At 39.8% G+C, this 26,554-nt stretch overlaps 1 protein-coding gene across 24 annotated transcripts in view; it reads left to right on the forward strand.

Annotated features, from left to right (window-relative positions):
- NEB (nebulin) overlaps nucleotides 1-26,554 on the forward strand; it is a 99,633-nt gene that overhangs the window by 34,494 nt on the left and 38,585 nt on the right. For 21 of the 24 annotated variants that reach the window (XM_059852461.1, XM_059852462.1, XM_059852464.1 and 18 more), the window contains exons 57-105: nucleotides 316-519; nucleotides 833-937; nucleotides 1,404-1,511; nucleotides 2,354-2,665; nucleotides 3,089-3,292; nucleotides 3,860-3,964; nucleotides 4,441-4,548; nucleotides 5,199-5,510; nucleotides 5,964-6,167; nucleotides 6,773-6,877; nucleotides 7,050-7,157; nucleotides 7,276-7,587; nucleotides 8,216-8,419; nucleotides 8,577-8,681; nucleotides 9,185-9,292; nucleotides 9,402-9,713; nucleotides 10,604-10,807; nucleotides 11,032-11,136; nucleotides 11,604-11,708; nucleotides 11,790-12,101; nucleotides 12,399-12,503; nucleotides 12,757-12,855; nucleotides 13,031-13,132; nucleotides 13,314-13,421; nucleotides 14,262-14,573; nucleotides 14,700-14,804; nucleotides 14,884-14,988; nucleotides 15,531-15,635; nucleotides 16,485-16,592; nucleotides 16,679-16,792; nucleotides 17,636-17,833; nucleotides 18,486-18,590; nucleotides 19,013-19,117; nucleotides 19,197-19,301; nucleotides 19,772-19,879; nucleotides 20,531-20,644; nucleotides 21,086-21,283; nucleotides 22,084-22,188; nucleotides 22,472-22,576; nucleotides 22,839-22,946; nucleotides 23,219-23,326; nucleotides 23,676-23,783; nucleotides 24,354-24,458; nucleotides 24,545-24,649; nucleotides 24,816-24,914; nucleotides 25,102-25,212; nucleotides 25,368-25,472; nucleotides 25,699-25,803; nucleotides 26,058-26,162. In XM_059852461.1, coding sequence (XP_059708444.1) covers nucleotides 316-519; nucleotides 833-937; nucleotides 1,404-1,511; nucleotides 2,354-2,665; nucleotides 3,089-3,292; nucleotides 3,860-3,964; nucleotides 4,441-4,548; nucleotides 5,199-5,510; nucleotides 5,964-6,167; nucleotides 6,773-6,877; nucleotides 7,050-7,157; nucleotides 7,276-7,587; nucleotides 8,216-8,419; nucleotides 8,577-8,681; nucleotides 9,185-9,292; nucleotides 9,402-9,713; nucleotides 10,604-10,807; nucleotides 11,032-11,136; nucleotides 11,604-11,708; nucleotides 11,790-12,101; nucleotides 12,399-12,503; nucleotides 12,757-12,855; nucleotides 13,031-13,132; nucleotides 13,314-13,421; nucleotides 14,262-14,573; nucleotides 14,700-14,804; nucleotides 14,884-14,988; nucleotides 15,531-15,635; nucleotides 16,485-16,592; nucleotides 16,679-16,792; nucleotides 17,636-17,833; nucleotides 18,486-18,590; nucleotides 19,013-19,117; nucleotides 19,197-19,301; nucleotides 19,772-19,879; nucleotides 20,531-20,644; nucleotides 21,086-21,283; nucleotides 22,084-22,188; nucleotides 22,472-22,576; nucleotides 22,839-22,946; nucleotides 23,219-23,326; nucleotides 23,676-23,783; nucleotides 24,354-24,458; nucleotides 24,545-24,649; nucleotides 24,816-24,914; nucleotides 25,102-25,212; nucleotides 25,368-25,472; nucleotides 25,699-25,803; nucleotides 26,058-26,162 — 7,107 coding nt within the window. The remainder of the gene's footprint in view (nucleotides 1-315; nucleotides 520-832; nucleotides 938-1,403; nucleotides 1,512-2,353; nucleotides 2,666-3,088; nucleotides 3,293-3,859; nucleotides 3,965-4,440; nucleotides 4,549-5,198; nucleotides 5,511-5,963; nucleotides 6,168-6,772; nucleotides 6,878-7,049; nucleotides 7,158-7,275; nucleotides 7,588-8,215; nucleotides 8,420-8,576; nucleotides 8,682-9,184; nucleotides 9,293-9,401; nucleotides 9,714-10,603; nucleotides 10,808-11,031; nucleotides 11,137-11,603; nucleotides 11,709-11,789; nucleotides 12,102-12,398; nucleotides 12,504-12,756; nucleotides 12,856-13,030; nucleotides 13,133-13,313; nucleotides 13,422-14,261; nucleotides 14,574-14,699; nucleotides 14,805-14,883; nucleotides 14,989-15,530; nucleotides 15,636-16,484; nucleotides 16,593-16,678; nucleotides 16,793-17,635; nucleotides 17,834-18,485; nucleotides 18,591-19,012; nucleotides 19,118-19,196; nucleotides 19,302-19,771; nucleotides 19,880-20,530; nucleotides 20,645-21,085; nucleotides 21,284-22,083; nucleotides 22,189-22,471; nucleotides 22,577-22,838; nucleotides 22,947-23,218; nucleotides 23,327-23,675; nucleotides 23,784-24,353; nucleotides 24,459-24,544; nucleotides 24,650-24,815; nucleotides 24,915-25,101; nucleotides 25,213-25,367; nucleotides 25,473-25,698; nucleotides 25,804-26,057; nucleotides 26,163-26,554) is intronic. The other 3 variants (XM_059852479.1, XM_059852478.1, XM_059852486.1) reach the window with 3 other exon arrangements.

The raw sequence follows: 26,554 nt of genomic DNA on the forward strand, positions 1-26,554 counted from the left end.
TTTAAATTTTGTGGCTGATTGAAACTGAGCTCTCCAACAGGATATGTTAACTAATTGATGCTTCAATAAAATCCTCTAACTCCAGAATTGCTATCTATCATTGGCCATTCTGTGAAAGTTGGATCATGGTTTCACCCTTAATGTAGTGCAAATTCACTTGTTTTTTCTGTATTTTATCTTGTGCTTTGAATTTATTTAAATTATTTGTTAAGTTGATAGTGAGGTTACTTACTGGTGAACTATTCACTGTGTAATTTGCATTATTGTTATTGATAGAATAACCCATGTGGGTGATTTTTTTCCATTTTTTAACAGAACTGCTACAAATCTGACCTGGAATGGCTGCGGGGCATTGGCTGGGTCCCAATTGGTTCCTTGGAAGTTGAGAAAGCCAAGAGAGCAGGGGAGATCCTGAGTGACAAAATTTACCGCCAGCATCCGGACACCATCAAGTTCACCAGTGTCACGGATTCCCTGGAGATGGTGTTGGCCAAGCAGAATGCAGACACCATGAACAAGGTGGGTCCTGATCCCTCTGGGTGACACATCAGAGGTGTCTGCCTCAGCCCTGCAGGCAGGACTGGGAATGATCTGAGCACAAGCAATGCTCATTGGTTTATTCCTTCTCCTTAATCAATGTAATGTTTTTTAAGTGTTATATTTCCACAAGTCAATCCTCCTTTTCTTAATACTATCTCTTCCTAATTACCAACTGATTATCCTTGTTACATTTCCTATATTTTCATCTGCTATGGCCTGTGTTTACCTTGACTATTGAAATATTTACCTGGTTTTGAATGCCCTATCCATCTCTTCCTGTTTTCTTTTTTAGCGTTTGTACACTGAAGCGTGGAACAAAGACAAGACCTCGATTCATGTCATGCCTGACACCCCAGAAATCCTGCTGGCCAAACAGAACCGAGTGAACTACAGTGAGGTGAGTGCAGCTGAAATCTGAGACAATTAACTTGTACTTCTGACAAGTACGCTTTTGTCATCCCTGACTTTTAGTTAACGGTAAAATATTGTCAGGTTGTTTATTTTCACAAATGGTCTGAAACCAGAGTTGTTCCAGAAATGGAACTCCTGGATATCTAATTGAACTATTGAAATATATTATCTCCCATAAATTAGAAATTATTTATACAGCAAGGTGTGGAAATAACTTTTTAACTTTTGCTTTGCCTTCTCTAAATGATTTCCATTTTCCAGACATCTACAATAAAATTTCAAGGTCTTTGAAATCCACAGTTTTTTATTTTCTAGTGAATGTAGAGCTGAGCTAAAGATGTTAAAGTTGCCTGAAAATCAACAATATTGTTTAGGGACTTGAATACTCTGATGTGCTCAACTGGAATGCAATTTTGTTTTTGAAACTTGATTGAGGTTTTTTTTTCTCACAGAAAATGTACAAACTGGCCTTGGAGGAGTCAAAGAAGAAGGGCTATGATTTGCGTTTTGATGCCATTCCCATTCAGTCTGCCAAAGCCTCCAGGGAGATTGCCAGTGAGGTGAGAGGCTTTGTTCTCATTTCTCCATGGATCTGGTAATGAAAAAGAATCATAAGATTTGCTGCTTCATACTTCATAGAATAGATAATATTGAAATATATTTTCATAGTGATTCTTTGTAATGATTCCACATTGTCTTTAGTGCATGGAAGAAAAGGGGAGCCAGTATTTTTATGACGAGGAATATATGACTGTAACAATTAAATGTAATTATGTAAAGATTGTTAATATGCCCCCTGCAATACTTCAGTTGATGTCCTTGGATATTCAAGTGGCATGATCAAAAAGGTGTATGAACCAATGGTAGGGTTTGTCTGGTTAATTACTGATTCAAACAATATATCTGTTCAAGTGTCATAATGAAATTCAAGATGTCTGAACATAAAATCAGGGATAAAAATGCAATGACTGTGATAGCTTGTGCTTCTGATAAGGCAGCATCACTTGAGATGAAGGATAACAGATATTTATGCTCCTAGTTTACTCTCAAGATACTTCAACTTTTTTATTCAGAGCAAATCATATTGTCTTAATCAAGGAGTTTTGTGAAAAGATTGTAAAGTTAATATTTACAATTTTATCTTAATAGTAAAAGAATTTGAAGTACCAAACTTGCCAGAATGTGATATTAAATGTTTAGTTAATTGAAAGTGTGTTGTAGTTATCTAAAAAGTCTTAGATAATTATATCTAATAAAAAAACTACTTATGTGAAAATTAATCCCGAAGTAGAAAGACTTATATAATATTTTTATCTTTACAAAATAATGAATATGTTAAACTGTTAGCACTATTTATTAATTTGTCAATGCACCAAGTAACTTTAAATCTTTTCTGTTTCAGTACAAGTACAAGGAAGGATATCGCAAACAGCTGGGCCACCACATTGGGGCCAGGAACATCGAGGACGACCCCAAGATGATGTGGTCAATGCACGTGGCCAAGATCCAGAGTGACAGGGAGTACAAGAAGGACTTTGAGAAGACCAAGACAAGGTTCAGCAGCCCCGTGGACATGCTGGGAATTGTGCTGGCAAAGAAGTGCCAGCAGCTGGTGAGCGACGCCGACTACCGGCACTACCTGCACCAGTGGATCTGTCTGCCCGACCAGAACGATGTGATCCATGCCAAGCAAGCCTACGAGCTCCAGAGTGATGTGAGTTCTCTGGCATTTAAGTTTTGCTGAGGAATGTATTTGATATTTTACATAATTGTATCAGGTCATCTTGTTCTGATGTGGTAGAACCACCATTTTGAGATTTCTTTTAAAGTTTCACGGTTAGTTGACGCTCAGATCTCCTAGAGGTTATACTAACTAACTGATATTTAAATGAAATCCTGTAATTCCAGGATTTGGACTATCTATCATTTACCCCATTCTGTGAAAGTTGGATAATGATTTCACCCTTAATGTAGGTGAAATGCTCTTATTTTTCCACAATTTTCTTTACAGCTTTGAATTTGTTTGAATGAGGAGCTGATAGGAAGGTGTTTATCCTTTGGAAAGAGGCACTGTATTACATATGTTATGATGATTATATTGTTAAAATAGCTTGTCTAATTTTTTTTATTGTAACAGAACTGCTACAAATCTGACCTGGAATGGCTGCGGGGCATTGGCTGGGTCCCAATTGGTTCCTTGGAAGTTGAGAAAGCCAAGAGAGCAGGGGAGATCCTGAGTGACAAAGTTTACCGCCAGCATCCAGACACCATCAAGTTCACCAGTGTCACGGATTCCCTGGAGATGGTGTTGGCCAAGCAGAATGCAGACACCATGAACAAGGTGGGTCCTGATCCCTCTGGGTGACACATCAGAGGTGTCTGCCTCAGCCCTGCAGGCAGGACTGGGAATGATCTGAGCACAAGCAATGCTGCAGTTCAAGCATGATGCATTTTCAGTCTTTGTGCTCTTGTTGTTTCACTCAAAACTCTAAGGTCAGCTCATGGAAGACTCAAATTTGTGTAATATTCTGCATTTTACATTTAAATATTTTCCTTGGCGTGTGTGTGCATTAGGCACTGATAATTCTTTGGTTTATTCATTATTCTGAAGCAATGTGGCAGTTTTCTGAATGTTTTTTAACTCCCTCCTATAAATTCTCCTTTTGTTGATGTTACTTTTACCAGATTAACACATAACTGTATATCCATGCTATATTTTATAGTGTCATAATATGGTTTGGGTTAGAAGGGGCATTAAAGATCATTTTGTTCCAATCTCCTGCCATGGGAAGGGACAATTTTCCCTAGACCAGGTTCCTATCATTTTAATTAAAGTATTTTCCATTTATATTGAAATATTAACCTGTTTTTGAATGCCCTATCAATCTCTTCCTGTTTTCTTTTTTAGCGTTTGTACACTGAAGCGTGGAACAAAGACAAGACCTCGATTCATGTCATGCCTGACACCCCAGAAATCCTGCTGGCCAAACAGAACCGAGTGAACTACAGTGAGGTGAGTGCAGCTGAAATCTGAGACAATTAAAGGGCTTCTGATAAATACACTTTCATCAACTTTGAATTTTCATTAATGGTAAAATATTGTCAAGTTTATTTTCATACATGGCCAGTTCCACTGCTGAAATCAGAGTTGTTCTTCCACAAAAATATATTTTATTTTAAAATATATTAGCCCCCATAAATGAGAAATAATTTCTACAGCAAGTTGTGGAAATAGGTAATTTAGCTTTTTAAATGTTCCCGTCTTTGCCTTCCCTAAGTGATTTCCATTTTCCAAGCATCTACAATAAAATTACAAGGTCTTTGAAATCTGGTGGGTTTTTTTTTATTTTCTACAGAACAGTATTTTAATTGTGTGAGGATGAATCTTATTGTTTAGGAACTTAATTTGTTTTACTGCAGAGTTGTGCTGAACTGAAATGCAATTTTGAATTTTGTTTTCTGAAACTAAAATGTGACTCTTTCTCCCAGAAAATGTACAAACTGGCCTTGGAGGAGTCAAAGAAGAAGGGCTATGATTTGCGTTTTGATGCCATTCCCATTCAGTCTGCCAAAGCCTCCAGGGAGATTGCCAGTGAGGTGAGAGGCTTTGTTCTCATTTCTCCATGGATCTGGTAATGAAAAAGAATCAGAATCTTTGTTCACTTGTTTGCTAATGTCACATTTCACAAAATAGATAACATAGAAATCTGTTTTCATGGTGATTCTACCAAATGCCTTAAGTGCACAAAAAAAATGGATACCCAGTAATTTTTGTATGAGTTATGTATCACAGTAATGAATAAATACAATAACATGAAGATTATTTATATGCCCCCCATTGCTATCCATGGATGTTCAAGAAGGATGAACAAAAAAATGTAGGTGTTTATGCTAGAGTTTGTCAAGATAATTTCTGGTTCAAAATAAGAAGTCCTTTAAAATCTGTCCCCAAAAGAGATATGTAAATGAATAAATTCTAAAAGTTTAAATGCTTGTCTTTTGTGGAGGAAAGAAATAATTCTGTTTCAGTGTCACATTGAAATCCAAAACACTGGAATACAAAACCAGGAAAAAAACTCTGCAATGACTGGGACAAGTTTTGTTTCAAGGATGAGGAAATATCACCAAGAGACAGAGGATAACAGATGTTTATGGTCCACATTTTTCTACCAAGAAATCTATTTAAATGCTTTGTGTTAGAAAAGGATAAAATATATGGATATACATATGGATTGTTTTTCCTGCAGTACAAGTACAAGGAAGGGTATCGGAAGCAGCTGGGCCACCACATCGGGGCCAGGAACATCGAGGACGACCCCAAGATGATGTGGTCGATGCACGTGGCCAAGATCCAGAGTGACAGGGAGTACAAGAAGGACTTTGAGAAGACCAAGACAAGGTTCAGCAGCCCCGTGGACATGCTGGGAATTGTGCTGGCCAAGAAGTGCCAGCAGCTGGTGAGCGACGCCGACTACCGGCACTACCTGCACCAGTGGATCTGTCTGCCTGACCAGAACGATGTGATCCACGCCAAGCAAGCCTATGACCTGCAGAGTGATGTGAGCAAATCCTTACATTTGTAGCACAGTATTTCCGTAACACAGTAATTCTGTATGTAACACAGTAATTCTGTAACACAGAATTAAGTTTAGCACAATCTAATTTTTAAAATACGGATAATAAGCCTCTAGTCGCTTGCATCAGACTTGTTAAAATGTTTTCATTCTTTCATTCTTTCAATTCTTTAATCAAATTTATGTTTAATCCTATTTTTCCAGTCCTTAAGCTGAGGTATAGTTTGTGTATTACTCTGATTCTAGCATTGCACTCCAATACCTCTTTTATTCTTCTTTTTTAATAATTATTTTACTTAATCTTCTAAAACAACAATTGTTTTCAGAACCATATTCTCAGAAATATACCCAGGTGTTCATATTCTATATGCTTGTTTATATTAATTCTAATATTTGATCACACTTGCCCATGTATAACAAACTTTCAAATTTTTTCAGGCTGTTTACAAATCAGACCTGGAATGGCTGAGAGGCATTGGATGGGTTCCCATTGGTTCCTTGGAGGTTGAGAAAGCCAAGAAAGCTGGAGAGATCCTCAGTGACAGGAAGTATCGGCAGCCTGCAGACAAAATCAAATTCACCAGCGTGACCGATTCCTTGGCCATGGTCTTAGCCAAGCAAAATGCTGAGATCATGAACAAGGTGAGGGTGGTACTGCCAGTTAATAGAACTTGTTCATGAGATGAAAAATTCAAAATACAAAGTAAAACCAAAAACTTGTGGATTTAAGAGGAGGTTGATGTCCAAATTCAGCCATTGTAAAGGAAAGCTGTTCTCTCGGGGCTCAGTCTGAAGTGAGCAGTTGGCAAAAATCCTCAGATAAAAGTCCCTTAAATCACAGATTTTTCCAAGAGTAATACTTCATGATGAACAAGTGATGAGGAAATACCTGAAGTTCTCTGGATGTGAAACTTCTGCAACATATCTCAGATCTGGAGGGTGAAAGTCACTAAATACCTCCTCCTTTATAACAAACATAATCCAACAACTTATACAGAATAAATAATACACCTTTCCTCCTATGGCTGTTTCTCCACAATCCAAAATCTATCAGTTGCTGCACCAGCTTAACGTGAGAAATAATGAGACGGGACAAAGTTTTCCTTCTTGAACTGTTCAGAGAGAAACTTTGCTGTGTCAGGGTATTAGAGCTTACTGGAACTACCCCAGCAGTTTGTAAAATAATTGTAGTTATAAAATAATTTCATAAAGAACTGTTTGCAAAGGGCTGTTTTCTTCTCTCACAGCGCTTGTACACGGAAGCGTGGGATGCAGACAAGAAGTCCATCCATGTCATGCCTGACACACCTGACATTCTACTAGCAAAGGCCAACGCAGCCAACGTTAGCAAAGTAAGGACATTTAAACATTTACTGAACTAGCAGAAATTCAAAGTCAGCATTTCTTTAATCATAAAGATGTTCTGAATGACACATTCATGAAAAATTTGAGAGACAATTAAGAAATGTAGAAATTCCATCTTTCAGAATATTGATAAGCTATTTTCTGTCTTCTCTTGTGTAGAAACTTTATATACAAGCCTGGGAAGAGGCCAAAAAGAAGGGTTATGACATGAGAGCTGATGCAATTCCAATCAAAACTGCAAAAGCATCAAGAGATATTGCGAGTGACGTATGTTATTCCTTTACATTTATTTTCAGCTCCCTTAAAAATAGGAATATGTATTTTTATGATGAGTAGAAATAGGAAATGATGGGACCTTCATCCCAGATTCACTTCTTTTTTCCAGTACAAGTACAAAGAAACCCATGAGAAGCAGAAAGGCCACTACATTGGGTGCCCCAGTGCCAAGGATGACCCCAAGCTGGCGCAGGCTGCGCGCGCCATGGCCCTGCAGAATGACCGCCTCTACAAGAAGGCCTACAACGACTCCAAGACCCAGATCCACATCCCTGTGGATGCCCTGTCAGTGCAGGCAGCCAAGGAGTGCCAGACCCTGGTCAGTGACATTGACTACAGGCAGTACCTGCACCAGTGGACCTGCCTTCCTGACCAGAATGATGTGATCCATGCACGGCAGGCCTACGACCTCCAGAGCGACGTGAGTGACAATCACTGTAGGAAAGCTTTAGGGCAGCTGTGTCAGGCTCTGATTGCTAGTGACTGGCAAGTATACTTTCAAATGCACATTCATAGGCCTGTGGTCTGTCCTGGTATGTTTATTTTATCCTTTCCAATGGATTTCAGCCTCAGTGCTAGAAATATTTGGGGCAGTTCATAAGGAAGCCATGTTTTCTTGGTCTGCTCAAGAATGTTTGCTTTCAGACTCCCCTGAAAGTAGGGGAGGTCATGCCCCTGGTTTGAATGCAGGGTCTTAAAAGTATCATTGTTTCTGTGCAAATCAGGGGTGCTGTGTCTAGAAAGGACCTGATACAACAGAGCACCACTGGCTGCTTGTTGTGTAAAGAGTATGAGAATAAGTTGTGGAAAAGCTTATAAAAAACCTTCTTGCATTTAGAGTTAGAGCTACAGAATTCCAAAATGGCTTGGGTTGGAAAAGACCGTCTTATTCCAAACCCCTGCCATGGGCAAGGGACACCTTCCACTAGACCTGGTTATTCAGAGCCTCGCCCAGACTGGTCTTGAACATCTCCAGGAACTGAGAGTCCACCAGCTCTCTGGGCTAAGAGTTACTTCTGCAGTGTCAATAACCCTTGTTTTGTTTGTAGAACGTGTACAAGTCCGACCTGGAATGGCTGCGAGGCATTGGCTGGCTGACAGAAGGGTCTGTGGATGTGGTCAAAGCCAAGAAGGCCCAGGAGATCCTCAACGACCGCCTGTACCGCACGCGGCCGGAGCAGCTGAAGTTCACCAGCATCACCGACTCCCCAGACGTTGTCCTGGCCAAGACCAACGCCATGCAGCTCAGTGATGTAAGCTCCCCTTTCCCATTTCATTTCTTCCTGGTGAAGAGTAGAATTTCTATGGTGGGAATGACGAAGTTTTGCAAGTTGGAATTACCGAAGAATTCCTCTTGGTGTTTTTTTTTCTCACCACACTGATTTGCCGTTGTTCTTCCTTTCTCCTCAGCGTCTGTATCGTGAGGCCTGGGATAAAGACAAGACCCAGATTTCCCTCCCTTCAGACACTCCTGTCATGCTGCAGTCCAAAGTCAATGCTCTCAACATCAGCAATGTAAGAGAATTACATGGAATATTTGTGAAGTGTTAGAAAATGAAGGCTGGTAATTGTTCTTCCAGTTTTTGCTGTAAATGGTGTTGCACAAACTCACCTTCTAATGTGCTTGTAAACAGGAAATTACATCCAGAGGCTTTTTATCACCTCTCAGCCTATCAACAGGTTGTGTGTTCATGAACAAACTCCCAAGGTCAGTGTGCAATTCCACACAGCTTCTGCTCCCTTCGGCAAAACCTGCCAAATACATTCCATGGAAGAGTTGTTGGAGTCTGCAGACATAGTGGTCTGTCTTCAGGAATATTTCTTCTTCCTCTTTGAGTTTTAATCTTGCACCTACTTTAAGACATGAGTTTTCTGTTGAGACACTTGCCATGATCATTATTGTCTCTCTGCCAGTTACAGGAAGCAAACAGGACTCCCAAGCTGGTCATTCCCAACAAGCAGGTTTTTAGAGAAGGCATTTCACTATGTTTAACAAAGGTGATTACTTTTCTTTACAGAAACATTATCAGAAAGCCTGGGATGAGGTCAAGGCGAAAAGCTACGACCTAAGAGCAGATGCCATTCCCATCAAACAAGCCAAGGCCTCCAGAGACATTGCCAGTGAGGTACAGCCTTCTCTTTGTGTGCTGCTTGTGTCTCAGCAGAGCTGAGTGAAGCTCACTGGTAGCTGTGTCCAGGTGAGCAACACACCTTCTGTTCTCTCTGCATTTCCAGTACAAGTACAAAGAAACCCATGAGAAGCAGAAAGGCCACTACATCGGGTGCCCCAGTGCCAAGGATGACCCCAAGCTGGCGCAGGCTGCGCGCGCCATGGCCCTGCAGAATGACCGCCTCTACAAGAAGGCCTACAACGACTCCAAGACCCAGATCCACATCCCTGTGGATGCCCTGTCAGTGCAGGCAGCCAAGGAGTGCCAGACCCTGGTCAGTGACATTGACTACAGGCAGTACCTGCACCAGTGGACCTGCCTTCCTGACCAGAATGATGTGATCCACGCACGGCAGGCCTACGACCTCCAGAGTGATGTGAGTACCCACAGAGATGTGTAGTTTTATTATTTAAGAGATTATAACCTTATTCTGATTGTTTAATTCTATACAGTCACAACAGATTTATGTTGAGACTGTTTTCTTCAATTTTTTGTTACTGCTATTATGTGCTCTTTTACACCCTTAAAAAGCACTGGTTTTATCTCTGAATATTGTAAAACTTTAGTTGATGATGCGTTGCATAATGCTTTTGGACAGATCTGATTTGGAGAGGCTGAAGGATTTGTCTTTCTTGCTTTGATGGGACTTAGGAATAAGAGCTGTTGGCTGCCTTGGAATCAGGTGGCTTTTGTTACTTCTGTTTGCTGGAGCAAGCTTGGAAATTTATTTAATTGGAAGAAAACTCTGTGAGGTAGTAGCCAGTGAGAGGTTTTAGTGGCTGAATGCAAAGCAGGAGTCAGTGCAGCTGATTTCTTGACCTGGCTTTGCTGTTTATCAATTCCTCTACCGCTGTTTCAATTACAAGCTTTGGAGATGAGGTTCCTGTTCCTTGCTGTTTGTCAGTTTTCCTGGTAGGCAGCTTGGGGTTTTGTTAGGACTTGTAAATTGTTGAAAAGACTAGGGGAAGAAGTGTTTTGGAGGGGACAGGAAGACTCTTCTAAGCTTTTAATATTAATCATCTTTAACTGCAACTCTTTTGAGTCGTTTCTGCTTACAAGGTTTAGAAATGTGTTGTTTAAGAACTGAACTACTTAAAAACTTGCGGCCAGATTTAATTTTACTTATGACACTGAACATCTCCTGTCTATAAAAAGGATTCATCTGACTCTAGCTAGGTTTATAAAACATAATCTGTTTTGCACAGCTTAAAAGAATTGAGACAATAATTTTAAACAATATTTTCCTTTTCTGACCATCTCACCCAGGCTGTGTACAGGTCAGACCTAGAGTGGCTCCGTGGAATTGGGTGGTTGCCCAACGACTCTCCAGAAATTAAGAGGGTGAAGAATGCCCAGGATCTCCTGAGTGACAACGTGTATAGGACCCCCATTGACAGTGTGAAGTACACCAGTGTTGTGGATTCCCCAGATGTTGTTCTGGCCAAAACCAACGCTGAACAGATCAGCACTGTACGTTCCAACCTCCTCAAAGCTGCCTCCACACTGGAAACTACAGCTAAAGAGAAATCTCACTGCTAAAATGTAAAACTGATCAGTGGTGTTTTAAGTTTAATGCTTTTCCAAACATTTTACTCTTTGGAGATGATAGTTCAGGAGAGATTTATGGGATTTTATGTTATTGATAAGTGAAATTCCATAAGTCTGATGATATTATTAAATGATTGTTTTAACAGCAAAAATATAAAGAAGCCTGGGAAAAGGACAAGACTATGATCCACATCATGCCAGACACCCCTGAAATCAACCTAGCCAAGGCTAATGCTGTTAATTACAGCCAGGTATGTTTATCATTCTGTTTTCTCTAAAATAGTGTGTGGATTATATCATTCTAAGATGTTGAATCTCTGTGAATCTCACTGAAGTCAGTCCTCATACAGGGCTTGTGGCATTCCCTTCCCTCTGTTGAATATCCTTAAAGTATTCAGCCATTTTAAAATAAGTATTTGCATTCAGCTATTTGAAAGTTAGTAATATCATGCCCCACCGAGGGAATATTTTATTAAAATGGATGAAAATCCAAGGCATATAAATATTTTCTACACTTTTACAAACACCCTTTTATGCTTCATAGGTTGCTCAACTGGTGTTGCATGTTTTAGAGGCAGCTGCATTTATGGTTAGGAGCAGGAGTACCGCTCAAAAAATTTCATGGTATTTCAGCAAATAAATGGCTGGAGATTCTGTTTCTGTAATGGCAAATGCCAAAGCATTCAGCATGTGTGTGATGTTTTATCTGTCTCTTCAGAAACAATATAAAGGAGCTTGGGATGAGCTGAAGATGAGCTATGATTTGAGAGCAGATGCAATTCCAATCAAGACAGCCAAGGCTTCTAGAGAGATTGCCAGTGATGTAAGTGCCAAAAGAGGCATCTCCCATGCTCCAAGAACTCTTTCTAGCTGTTACTGATGGTGACCTCTGCTCTTCCCCCAGTACAAATACAAGCTGGAGCACGAGAAGCAGAAAGGACACTATGTGGGAGTGCCGAACGCAAAGGGAGATTCCAAAATCCAGTTTGCCCTGGACGTGGCCAAAGTTCAGAGCGAACGAGAGTACAAGAAGCACTTTGCCAAGCAGAAGACCCAGTGCCACCTGCCAGTGGACATGATGTCCATCGTGTCAGCCAAGCACGGGCAGGCCCTGGTGAGCGATGCTGACTACCGGCACTACCTGCACCAGTGGATCTGCCTCCCCGACCAGAACGATGTCATTCATGCCAGGCAAGCCTACGACCTCCAGAGCGATGTAAGTTCATCTGAAAACACCCCTTAACTTAGTCCTGTATTGCCTCTTCTCATCCTGCTTCAGCTCTAGGGAGTGGGAATCTGTTCCTGAATTCAGGGAGCTCACCTTGCTCTTTGTTAGAGCTGCAAAGTGTAGGCCGCTTATAAATGGTTGAAGGGCAATAAATTCAGATGTAGTGCTCATGTTGGAACTACTGCTCCCCTTTTAACCACTGGATTAAATTCTATTGTTTATGAATCTTGCTGGATTGTCCAGGGAAGTGTAGCTAAGTGCATGGACCCTCTTTTGTTTTCCCAGGCTGTTTATAAAGCTGATTTGGAATGGCTGCGGGGAATCGGATGGTTGCCAAATGATTCCCTTGGAGTCAAACATGTCAAATATGCTGGAGATCTCCTGAGTGAGGTAACCAAATGTTTTTCAATGCAAAGATTTTCTTCAGGGGTATTTGTCACTTAAAGTATTTTAAATGGTTTGAACAGTGAGGGTTTTTTTCAAATGAAAAATGCAACTGCAATATTTTCATGACATTCATTGTGTATGGAGAGGTTTTTCTCCATGAGAAAAATTTTTCACCTCGTCTTGTGTATCTTATTCACAATTGCTGTATTAGGCATCAAACGTTCCAGGGTAATCTGTTCTTCTCTTTCGTGTACAGAGGAAGTACCGCACGAAAGCGGAAACTCTCCCGTTCACTCCCGTGGCTGACAGAGTTGATTATGTCACAGCAAAGAATAGCACTGAAATCCTCAGTGATGTAAGTTTGCTCTCAGTGTCTGGGCTACACTTGACCTCTGTGATTCAGTATTTAGTGTGCTTTGTCTACTAGCCTTGCCAATTCAGGGGTTGGTTTGTTATTTTGTGTGTAGATTTTGGTGTTTTCCCAGTTCTGTGGGGGTGCTACAAGGCAGTCATTTCTTTCTGTGTCCTAGATTAAATACCACAAAGAATGGAATGAGGCCAAGACAAATTACACTCTCACAGATACACCACAGCTGGACATGGCTCGAGAGGCAGCCAGAATTCTAAATCAGGTGCGTGGTCTCTCCTTGACAGCTTCTACTCACATTTTTTAGGTATTTCAAAAACCTGCTTTACTGATAACAACCTGAAGGAAGGATTGGTTATCCTTATGCTTCTAAATAAATTAAATACATACAGTAATCATTATTGTTGTAGTAGTGTTGAATTCCTCATCACTTTTATTTCCCACAGAATTTGTACAAGGAAAGTTGGGAGAAAGAAAAAGCCACTGGTTACCTCCTGCCTCCTGACACGGTGCAGATTACTCATGCCAAGCACTCGAGTGATGTCCAAAGTGAGGTAATGATTCTTCTCATTAGAAAGATGAGTGCTTGGAAGCCTGAAATGTTAAAGGCCTTGAAAATTCCCAAACAGACTTAAAAAGCTTTCCATCTGGGGTAACATCCAGACTTTTCATGGCCTATGAATTCTACTGTCCTCCAAATAATTCAGCTATCTTTGTGATTATGGGGTTTGGAGATATTAGTGCTGAAGGTCAGATTCCTTCCACATTCCCTCTCTCCAGAAACAGTCCTTTTAAAATCAACTGAGCTGGACTTTCATATTTTATAAGTGTTAAATAAAAAAAAGTGTAAAATTTGAAGTGATACTATGATTATAACATATATAGCTCTGATTTCACTTTTTGGCATATCAAAACTTCTAGGCCAGTATACACCTTTCATTTTTAACATTTACATAATGGGTCTTGAAATTATTATATGACTCTTATTTGGAATAAACAATTTGTCAAAACAATGTGATGTAAATACAGTAAATAAGCATCCACTCTTCAGACAATCTCAAATAATTTGTTGCCAAAATGAGACTAAATGCAGTTGTTAGAAAATATTTTTTACCAAGTCTTTCCTCTTGTGTTAACAATACCTTTTACTGAAAATTGGGAGCATATTAGACTATAAAATCACTATATTCTTAACTGGAAGGCTTATACAAGGTAATATTATTGTTTGTGACCAGATTTTTATCTGGTCATGCACTGAAAACCTAAGGCTGCATTTGACAACTCCTTGTCTTGTCTGCTCTTTGTGTTGACAAAGCTGAAGCTGTTCCCAGGTTAAAACCAGAGTGGGTACAGCCAGTGCTGATTTTCTCTGTGTTTCTCCCCTCTCCCACCAGCTGAAATACAAAGCTGAGTATGTCAAGCAGAGAGGTCACTACGTGGGAGTTGCCAAGATGAGGGATGACCCCAAGCTGGTGTGGTACGAGCACGCGGGCGAGATCCAGAGCGACAGGCTCTACAAATCAGACTACAACAAAACCAAGTCCAAAATCCACATACCTTCAGATGCCATGGCAGTTGTGGCTGCAAAGGAGGGCCAGAACTTGGTCAGTGATGTTGACTACAGGCAGCACCTGCACCAGTGGACCTGCCTTCCTGACCAGAACGATGTAATCCATGCCCGGCAGGCCTACGACCTGCAGAGTGATGTGAGTGATGGTGCAGCCCTACAAGGTCCTTTCCACATGGTGGTCTGGCTAAGGATATTGCCCACAGCACATAATCCATCCCAAGTTCAGTAATTTCTGTCCTTTTGAATTGTCTCTCTGGTTTAGAACATTTATAAAGCTGATTTGGAGTGGCTCCGTGGCTGTGGTTGGATCCCTCTCGATTCAGTGGAGCATAAGAAGGTTAAGAATGCACAAGAACTGATAAACAAGGTAAAAGAAAATATTTCAGCAGCTCCACAATTGGCACTTCTTTCTCATGCACTGTGTTTAAGGCATTATTTCTTTGCAGAGAGCATACACAAAAGAAGCCCTGGAGAACTTTTCCAAATACACCAGTGTGGTTGACACTCCTGAGATCACTTTGGCAAAGATGAACTCTGTCAATCAGAGTGATGTATGTACCTTTTTTTTCTTAATAAAAATTAATATAGGAGAATTAGGAGATGATTTAATTGCTTTTGCTAACTGTGCTAGTTTTAGCCTTATATATTTGTGCATGCACCTCATTAATAACAGGCTTTCCTGGGGCGAACAACTTTAGTAAGAAGTGATATGAGTGAACAACACAATACTGCTGTCCAAATAATTTAACATTTAACATTTTCCTGTAGAAGAATATGGCATGTCCCTGACTTAGAGTTTGCATAGATTTTTCTAACAGAAAACTGAGTCCTGTTCTTGATGAACAGTTCATGGAATTCCTGGTGTTGCTAAACTGTATTTGCTGAGCAGTATCTTAAATTTTTCATGAATACCATGTGGATTTTGAGGTGACACAGAAACATTTGCCTGTGTATTACCATGGTTGGAATGTCCTACACAATATTATTACATTATGACACAAGAGAAAATTAATGTCTACTACTAATCGATGGACTAATGGGAATAATGGGTATTTTCCTTTGGAATGAACACTGGTTTTGATTTCTTTCATAGCTAAAATACAAAGAAACATTTAACCAGGAGAAAGGCCAGTACATTGGGTCTGATGATACTCCTGCTCTGCACCATGCCAAAGACATGGCCTTGCTCCACAGTGAGGTGAGATCCCATAAATATCAACCTTTGAAATGTGGGCTGGACTTGAGGAACTGTTCCACCCTCAGCAGTGGCACCAGGGAGGTTTTTTAATCCCTTTTTTCTTCAGCTTTCCTGTTTGGATCACTGGAATCAGGATGATTTCTTTCCCTGTTGAAGTGATCTCAAAGGACAGCTGTGTGGTGCTTGGAAGTCATAATGGTGTGACTAAACCAAATATAATTCCATCCAATAATATCTTTGGAGACTACTGATAAATGTTACATTTACTTTTTGTGTAAGAAATGAAAACTGTAGATGATTTACATAATTAAGCAGTTACTTTTGAGTAGTCTCACTGATTTTAATGAGAAACCTCAATTTTTTTAAAGTATAAGTGATTACTCATTCATATGAGTAGGCACTTCATAATTTATTGTGAAGGTGAATATATTTAATATTTAACAAAAAAGTACTAGGAAAGTGCCATTGACACTAATGTTTCTTTATTAAACACCAATATTTCTGAAGATTTTTCACAATTTTGATAATCTATAAAATTATCAATGTCAATTCAATACTGCAATTTTATACCAGAGCTCATATCTATATTTTGGATATTTTTATTACCCTTCTGGTATAATTGTAATAAAGCAGAAATCAGCTCGAATTTGTGCTCAGGTAGCTACCTAAAGTGAACACTTGTCCTGTTTGCCTCATACTGAATGACTGTTCCAAATTTACATTCTCCATTTAATTTATTGGGAACCACTCTGTAAAATATTCTGTATTTCATGTTATATCCCATGTGTGTATAGATGGGAAATAGAATTGATTTTTTCATTAAATCTGTGTGTGCTTTTTCTTGTCTAGAAACATTACAAGAAGGCTTGGGAGCTGAGCAAGCCCATTGGATACTCTCTGGATGAGAAGTATGTTCCACTTGTGGGAGCCAAACATGCAAACCAAATCAACAGTGAGGTCAGGAGGGATTTCCCATTCTTTCCCTTTCCCCCCAGTATGTTGTTAGAATGAACATTAAAATTTCCACATGATTATTTTTTCAGCTTAAATACAAGGAAATATATGAGAAGCTGAAAGGCCACTACCTGGCTGGGAAGGATATTGGTGATTTCCCCAGTGTCATTCACTCCCTGGAATTCCAGAAGATGAGGAGTGCGGTAAGGATTGAACGAGTCTGGAACATTTTCCATTTCCTTTATTTCACCATTTATTTCACTGATGAAATTCACTATTTCATTACTTAAACATAAATAGTGCAAAGATTAATCAAACTGTAGAATCACAGGATCATTAAGGTTGGAAAAGACTTCCAAGATCAAGTCCAACCTTAACATAAATCCACAATAATACCAGGAAAAATTATTTCAACATGTTTGTGTTTCCTGAATGCTTATTTTATATGTGGGTTGAATTATTGAATTTAAAATTATTTAGGAGATTGAGAAGGGATTTGTTCAGCTATTAGGAATAGTAAGCAAGGAAAAAAAACCCTTTTTCTGTTTCAGTATAAGGATCTGAGCAGTAAAAAATACCATGTAGGATTCATTTCCTTTACAAATAAAAGTGTAGATTTTGAGTTGAAATAGGAATTTAAGAACTGGAAAAGCAAATGCACATTTGGTGTGTTGCTGTTGTCAGCACTGCACATACAACATGTCATGCAGGGCCTAAAATCAGTGTAATCCCAAATATTCTATCTTTAATTAGATGCAAACCCTGTGTGGAGCATGAGCTTTTTAATCCTGAAGACTTGTTAGTTTTCTCATCAGCTGTTAAAACTGCAAGTGAAGGTAATTGCTGTCCTTCTAGAAATTTGTCAAAATAAAAGGTGATTAACATCCAAATTAAGATTTCTATCCTGTTGAATCCCATGGCAGTTTAGCTGCTAAATCCAGGTACCACATCTCAGATTATGCTGTCACCTTTTAGTCCAGAATCCAAAGTTATGCAGAAAATCACTCTGATTTCCTCTCACCTTTTCCCCAATCTTTGCTTTTCAGCTGGCCTACAGAAAGAACTATGAAGACACCAAGAAAAATGTCCATATCCCCACGGACATGATGAACCACGTCCTGGCCAAGAAGTGCCAGTACATCCTCAGTGACCTGGAGTACCGCACCTACTTCCACCAGTGGAGCTGCTCCCCTGAGGAGAACGATGTCATTCACGCCAGGAGAGCCCAGGAGATCCTGAGTGATGTATGTCTGTCATTTATTCAGGGCCATAGATTAGGCTGGCTTGGAAGGGACCCATCAAGGTCATCCAGCACACCCCAAAAATCCCACCAGGAGCCTGAGGGCATTGTCCAAACCCTTCCAAACTTATGTGAGCTTACTGAACCCATTTGTTTGATATTATAGCAGCCTTTCCCATCATTTTCCCCAAGTATCTTCCATAATATTTAAATATGAAATTAAAGTATTATTAAATCTAATATTAATTAAATATGAAACTTCATATTTACATATGACATTATTATGAATTAATTCATTAGTATTAATTAATAACTGTGGCATTGGATTCTTAGTACCAATCACTGCAGTGATCCTTATCTGTTGTAATTGGGAATGCTGGAATTAGCACAGGGGCCAGGACAGCATCCAGAATTCTTCTGGATCCAGTGGGTCTGGAAAAGAATTCCCCTTGTTTGTTGGGGTTGTATCAGCCCCCAGGTGAGAGAATGGTGCTCATATTCTGCAGTCAGTGGTGTCCCAGCTCAGGCCAACCAACCTTCCCAATAAAACCTGAGGATGTGTGAATTGCCTGGCTTAGTTGGATGCAGAATTCCTTGGTTTAATTGGTGGAAGGCAAATTTCTTCCTAACCTAATGTTCTGTTCACTTCCATGTAGTCTGTGTATAAAGATGACTTAAACTGGCTGAAGGGACTTGGATGTTACGTCTGGGATACTCCACAAATCCTACAGGCTAAGAAATCCTATGACCTGCAGAGCCAGGTAAGTCTTCCTTAAATAAATATTTATGTGGGTTTTTTCCTCCCATTTATGATTCACTGGAGTTGACATGTCCTAGTCCAGAGCTGAATGAAATAAGTCCTGTTACATCAAAAATATTTTGTTTAAACTGTGAAAATACCGTCTTGGAGCTGCTTCTGTAGAGACATCTCTGATGTTATTGGAGGAGGGGAAAACTTAGGAGAATGTGAAGAGAGCTGTGGTTTTTCATTTCATTTTTCCTTAGTCCATACTGGCTGTATATTCAGTATTTCTATTTTATGACCTGTCACTTTCAGTGTTGATCTTGAGTGAGCTATAATCTTTGATTTCAGCTGTCCAGATGTAATTTTAAAGGAAACTGGCAGGGGTTTTCCAGGTAATTTCCAGCACTAACGAGTGGTTTGTTGGTTTTGTGTCCTCAGATCAAATACACCTCTGCAGGGAAGGAGAACTTCCAGAACTTCAGTGTGGTTACAGACACCCCTGTCTATGTGACTGCTCTGCAAAGTGCTGCCAACGCCAGTGAGGTGAATCCCCACCTTTTCTGCTCAGGATTGTCCTGCTGAGCATTGGAACAATTCACTAAACCCAGCTTTCATCCTCCAGGTGAAGTACAAGGAGGAATTCCACAAAACTAAGGACAAGTACACAACTGTGACTCAGACAGTGGATTCAGAAAGAGTTCAGAGTTTGAAACATCTCTATAGTGATGTGAGTGTTTATACACGATTTTCTTTCTTTTAAGGATCTTTAATGTGGATTTTTGTTCTATTTTCTTTGTTCATTGTTTGAAGATAAACATCCAAACCAGGAGCTTCTCAAAGCCAGTGCTGGCCCTCTGCACTACTTGAGCTTGGGGGAGATATTGTATTTCAGGCAAGGGCCATATTTTCCAATTGTAATGCCAGTCTTGGCAAAACAGCTGGATTAATAAATAGATTTCCTGAATAAAACTGCACCTGAACAAAATTGATACCTTGTATGACAGCAGATATGAATAGTTAGAAAGGATTTTTATCACCCTTTACATGCATTTGATATTAAGTGTCAATATCTTCTTTACAATACTTTTCTATGTGGTGTCTAAATAAAAGCAGAAGGGCTTTTGATTTCTATTGGTTGTTGGTAATTATTGACAAGAACTATTTTTCCACTCACACAAACTTTCTATTTCCTCACAGAATCTCTACAAGAAGGCCTGGGATAAGGTGAAGGCCACCAGCTATGCACTGCCCTCAGATACTGTAGCCTTGGCACGTGCCAAAGAGCTGAAGCACAATGCAAGCATTGTAAGTGAATTTAATTCTTCATTGTTTTTTTATGACCACAGTGATTAAAAAATTCTAACAATTAAATCCTTCATGCCTTGCGTCTACTATAGATATAAATATTTTTGAAACTTTAATTTTCCTTCCCTTTTTATTTGAGATATGTATCTGTAGATAATGATTTTTCTCTGATAGTCATTTGGGTAACAGTCCTTTGTGGCTTCTTGTCGTGGAAAAAAAAGTTAGTTTTTTTAGTAATCCAAACTGAAAATGTTAGGTTTTTTCTAGTCTAAGTTTCATGATCATCCAGGTCAGAAAAACGCCAAAAATTTTAAATGATGCTTACTAAGTATAGAAAACATCTTATGTTTTACTGAAGTTAGAATTAAGAGAGACCACTCCACAGATCTCTTTAAATGAAACAGCTGGAAGAATAAATAAGTGCCTTATTCTACTTCTATTTATTTTTTAAATCCTCTAGTCAGCTGTTATTTTACAATGTGATTGTTATCATGTGCTTTCTCCATTTAAGACAAAACAGAAAACTAAAACCCTGGTTTAAAACCTTTCTCTACTACTCAACTTTTTACTTAATGCTAATGAATTTTTTTCCAAACCCCCAAGTGACTCATGGGAGTCAGTTAATTGTTGCATTTCTTTGCTTGTGCTCAGGTGAAATACCGTGAGGAATATGACAAGTTCAAAGCCCTGTACACCCTCCCCAGAGGTGTTGAGGATGATCCCAACACAGAAAGGTGCCTCAGAGTTGGGAAGCTCAACATTGATGTAAGTGTTGGTTCTGGATGAGTGTTTTCCTGATAAAGCCATGCTGATCTCAGAAGCAGCCACTCAAGGAATCCCTGTGCCTTGATCCAGACATCCCATTCCCACATGCATGTGGCAGTGTGCAGTATTTGCTAAATTCTAGAATGCAAACAAAAATGTAAGTTTTAACTCAATTACTGCATTGCCTGCATGGCCAAACCTTTAGTGTAATATGGGTAAAATCATCATCTGCCTTCTTTTAACTCATCAGCACAACGAAAATTGAACAAATCACATTTTACCTCCCTTGTTGAGGTTCTGCATAATATTTTTAGACCTGGTCAGATGTAAATTTTATTCAGGGCCAAAGTGATTGCTCTCCCACTGACATCCCATGAAATCAGCAATGATCTCCTCCAAATGTACCAACACAGCTCTATTAAGCATTGCTTTAACTCGCAGCGCCTGTACAAAGAGGCCTATGAGAAGACCAAAGCCAAGGTGCACATTGTGCCAGACATGGTGGACATCATCTCAGCCAAGGATGCCCAGAAGAAGATCAGCGAGGTCGACTACCGCACGCGGCTCCACGACTGGTTGTGTCTGCCAGACCTGCAGGTCAACACCCACGTGAGAAGAGTCACCGACCAAGTCAGTGATGTAAGTCCCCAGATCACTTGTTCCTGGCTCACTTTTGAGAGTGTTCCTTCATTTGTGCTCTGTTGGAGGAAATGATTTAGCAATAATTTCACTGGAGCGCTCTGAAGTTGCCGCTTGACTTCATTTTTGTGACACTTGGCAATAATTGGGTAACTGAGATGGGGCTTATTTGATTACAATCAAAAATCACAGAGTGGTTTGGGTTGGAAGGGACCTTAAAGTTCATCCAGTTCCACTCCCTGCTAGTGGAACGCTTCCACTAGCCCAGGTTGCTCCAAGACCTGTCCAACCTGGCCTTGGACACTTGCAGGGATGGGGAGTCCACAACCTCTGTGCAACAATTTCAATAATTTCAGTGTTAATGGTGCAGGCATTTGGGTCATAACATTACAGTTCTACACTGTCTGAGGTAGACAGGTTATTTGGTTGCATGAGGTGTGGAAACTTTGGAAGTCTGAGAAAATCCTGGTTGGGCAAAGCTTCTACACACTTACCTTGAGCAGGTCAGCCCAGGAGTAGGATCTGGCAGTAAATCAGAGCCCAGTAGGATGTGCAGGTGTTTTTTTTGTGTTCTTTTAATAATTGGATTTTTAATTTATTGCCCAAATTGAAGCAAATTGAACAAAAATAATTTAAATTCCTGAAGAAATTGTTTTGATTTTCACAAACAAACAAACAAAAAAAATCAAAGTACTAGAAACCTTCCTTGCCATCATTTGACAGTTGTGTTTTGGAGGGATTTAGAAATAAGGGATTAGATCCTGATGGAATTCTTACAGGTTCCTTCTCTGCTTCCTTAGGTGATCTACAAGGATGATCTGAACTGGCTGAAAGGCATTGGCTGCTTTGTCTGGGACACTCCTGAAATCCTCCATGCCAAGCAAGCCTATGACCTTCGCAGTGATGTGAGTGGATAACTCTGGGTTTGCTTCTTAGTCTTCTTTTTCACTCCACTGTAGCTTTATTCCACTCCAGGTGTAGTCTGGAAAATGTTATTTATCCTTCTTGATTGAAGGATTCATTAAATAACAAACCATAGTTCCAATATAATTTCTGTTTCAATGCTGGTTCTCTCATAAAATAGCTCAGTGATGAAATGAATAGTAAGTATAGTAAATATGATAATACAATAAATTAAATTAACAATTATTAGCCCTAGTAATTAGAGCTCTTGCTTTCTTTCTGCAGATTAAGTACAAATCTAAGGCAGAAAAAATGAAGAAGGACTTCACTGTGGTCACAGACACTCCTGTCTATGTCCAGAATGTGCTCAGTGCCTTGAATTTAAGTGAAGTAAGTGTTTCTCTCACCTTCCTGCCAATATTCCAAATGCTGTTACCTCACCAGCTTTAGAAATGGGACTTTAAATATGTTTTTAATAATTAAATTTTAATCATTGTTGTTATCTACACCTCATTGTAGACACAATCACTGAAATCATTAATTGCCTGTAGCCAAAAAACTTTAATCCATTTTTTAAGGAACAATTCCCATTGTATGCAAACAAAACACACTGTGGGAGAATGTGACAATCATGACTTTTCCTCTTTCCCAGGCTGTCTATCGTGGTGATTACAAGAAGAATGTCCAAGGCAAGATGATCCCCACTGATAAAACAGTGGACCTGGAGCGGGCGTACAATGCAAACAAAATACAGAGTGAGGTAAGTACAAAACTTGGGGCTCCACAGAGTTTGTGATACTGAAAAACCAAATTGTCTGCTTTCAACTTTTCAGGTGAAGCTGCATCTCACTGCTCTGAAATGAAAGTGGGACAATATCTTCATTCAAGCTATAAAAATGCATTTTAATGCTTTTCCACCCAGGCATGGAGGAAATCTTTTGCCAGTTGTGATGGAGAGGTTTCTGGGATGGAGGGATTTTCCCCTCAAGTATTGCTGACAGTTGTACAAAGTCTTTCTCTCTGCTCTTGCAGAATTTGTATCGCTGGGCTGGTGTGAATGCTCTGCCCACGGGGTACAGCCTGCCCACGGACACTCCCAACTTCCAGCATGCCAAACACATCAAGCACATCGGCAGCGATGTAAGTCAGGGTCTAAATCCTTCCAAATCTTCCTTCTACACCATGGCAATGATCAGCAGCCCCAGATAAGGGACTCTCAGCTTGGGCCTTTACTATCAAAATAGAAATTTTCTCAGCATTATGCAAATACCTTATTAGATACAAGAAAAATGTATTATAGTATTGATTTTGGGCCGTATGATAAAGGGAGAAATAATTATGATCTGTGATGTATTTAACTCTGATACAGCTACATCTCACTTACCTCTAAAAATCTGTCTCTTTATACAGTATAAATTGCTGTCAGAGCTGCAGTGTAGCCAGAATCATAATCAAATTTAGTTTCTGTGTGTTTTTGCATTTCTTATAGCTGAAATATAAAGAAGCCTATGAACACATGAAAGCCAAGGGCTACACTCTGGGACCTAAAGATGTTGGCTTTGAAAACGTGAGGAAAGTCAATCAAGTCATTAACGAGGTACAGTAAATATATATATTTGCTTTCAGTTGTATTTGTAGTGCCCAAAATATGCATAGTGAGAGTACATTGACTGCTGAATTGTAGGATCCCTCTTCTTTGAGCCTTTTTTAATTATTTAGAGGAGTATCCATCAAGAATGGTGAGGGATCATTGATACAGGCTTAAACTGTTACCATAATATAAAACTGCAGCCTGATTTTATTAGCTGTGATTAAAGTTGAAGAGAAATTATTGTATCTGTATAAAATTGGGTTGCAATAGATTTAGGTTTTATATATATATTTACTCACTTCTTTGATCATTGGCTTTAACAGCATGAAAATTAAGTATCTGTATTTACATGTTTTCAGGATTAGAGTCTGATATTTCCAGAATTTATTGAAAATGAAATGGGAAAATGGAAATTTTATGGGAAATGGGAAAATTTTAATGGGAAAATTAATGGGAAATCTTTGCCTGGGAAGAAAACAGTAATTTGTGTAAGAAGTGCTTGCGCTGCACTGAACTTCTTTGCCATTTCAAGGTTTTGAGCTGTGTTCAAATGCAGAATGTTGTCTCTTGTGACAGAGGCTGTACAGGGCAACCTACCACAAGAACAAGGACAAGATTCACACCACCCCTGACACGCCCGAAATCCGCCAAGTCAGAGCCACCCAGGAGGCTGTCAGCGATGTAGGTGCCTTCCTAACACAACTGAAGAAACTGCCATTATCCCCTGACCAAACAGGTGAAAAGCTGTTCTGTTCCTTGTTTTCCAGCTGATCTACAAGTCAGATTTCTTCAAGATGCAGGGCCACCTGATCTCCCTGCCCTACACCCCTCACGTGCTGCACTGCCGCTACGTTGGGGACATCACCAGTGACGTAAGCAGCACCTGCAGTGGGGTCCAAACCTCTCTGCTGGGAGTGGGGCTGGGTTTCTCTCACTTCCTTGCTGTTCTGTAACCAAAAAATGCTTTCTCACTGCCTTTAAGGACTGGAGGTTGAAATGATCCCAGAGGTTGACCGTTGATTTTCATTTCTCTCATAGATTAAATACAAAGAGGACCTGAGGTGGCTGCAGGGCTTGGGCTGCTTCCTCTATGACACTCCTGACATGGTCCGTGCCCGCGAGCTCCGCAAGCTCTGGGTAAGAATTTTCCCCTGGGAACTGAGCAGGACAGCAATGGATTTATTTCTGTGCATGCAGGAGGTCAAACAGATGAAAATGAGCAAGGAATGAGAGAGTTTTGTGCTGTGAAGCCAGTTTGTTGTTTCAGAGCACTGTTGGGTTGCACTGTAAAATTTCCTTTATTAATACCGCTTTTCCTTTCCAGTCTAATTATATCTACACAAGTACTGCCAAGAAAATGTGGCCTAAAATCCAGGTGGTGTTGGATACTCCTGGGTACAGAGCAGTGCAGGAACTAAAAACCCATCTGAGTGAGGTAAATCCTGTTATTTCTGCACAATTGTGTTGCTGTAATTAACCCCTCCCTGTGTTTTTTACTGGAATAGATGAGGTGTTATAAATGCAAAGCTGTGATTGTGCAGCTTCCAAACAATAGCAGGAGAAATAATTCCTGGTCCTGTCTTTTTCCAGCTGGTTTACAGAGCTGCAGGCAATGAGCTGAAGACAAAATACACTTCTGTCCTTGATACACCTGACTTCATAAGAGCCAAGACAGGACAAAAAATACAGAGCCAGGTGAAAAAAATTGTCCTGATATGAAAATCAGTCAGGGGATCCTTCTTAATATATTGTTAAAGTACAGCAAAAGCTTTCCAGGCTTTTTCCAAGCAATGTAGAATTCCTAGAAGTTTGTGGTTATGTTTATATTGTTATTTTGCAGCTGTTTTTCAGAGACTTTAGTGGAATTTCAGAGAATTTAGTAGAAGTGTGTGTTTTTTAAATTATTTTCTTCTTGCTGCAGTACTTGTATGTGGAGCTTGCCACAAAGGAGAGACCCCACCATCATGCTGATGGTCAGACTCAAGCCTTTGCACATGCCAGGAATGTCAAGGACATGATCAGTGAGGTAAAATCTTGTTTTCTAATTTGCTACCACTCTGCTGAACTCTTCAGAAGTTTTATTTCTAATTTTAGTGGTAATTTCAAGGCTCAAATCTGTTTAGCCTTCATTTAATTTTCTCTCTCTTATACTTAAGTTCCACATTTCCTTTGTAAGTTCTGAAAATGTGTTTAGGATTTTGTAAGACAAGCTTTTTTTACAGGTTGACAAATGCTTCTGAAACTGCAATGACGACTCTTCCCTCTTGCTGTCTCTCTTAGAAAAAGTACAAAACCCAGTATGAGAAGATGAAGGACAAATACACCCCTGTCCCTGACACCCCAGTGCTGATCAGAGCCAAGAGAGCCTACCTGAATGCCAGTGATGTGAGTACTTCAGCAACACCCCCTGCTGCTTCTCCTTGCATTCTCCAGGAAAGAACAGGAAAAGTCAGGGGGGAACAAACGTGCAGAGCACAGAATATCTCAGTGTCCCCATCAAGGAAGTCCCCTTATTTACATGTCCACTTCCATTTGAAATTAGGAACATTATTAAATTTTAATTTGATTCTACCCCAATGCCTTTTTTTTTTTCTTTTCCAATTTTTATAGTTCATTTTTATTGAACTGAAGAGTGGCCATACAACCACTCAGATTTAAAAACAGATTTAAAAACAGATTTAAAAGAATTTGTTTACGCATCAAGTCTCCAAATAGAGCAGGCTGGAGTGGAGTGATTGATGCTGGGGCCAGGATAAAATAACTTTTATCAGCTTTTT

The sequence above is a fragment of the Haemorhous mexicanus genome, chromosome 8 (assembly GCF_027477595.1).
Source record: "Haemorhous mexicanus isolate bHaeMex1 chromosome 8, bHaeMex1.pri, whole genome shotgun sequence".
NCBI lineage: Eukaryota > Metazoa > Chordata > Aves > Passeriformes > Fringillidae > Haemorhous > Haemorhous mexicanus.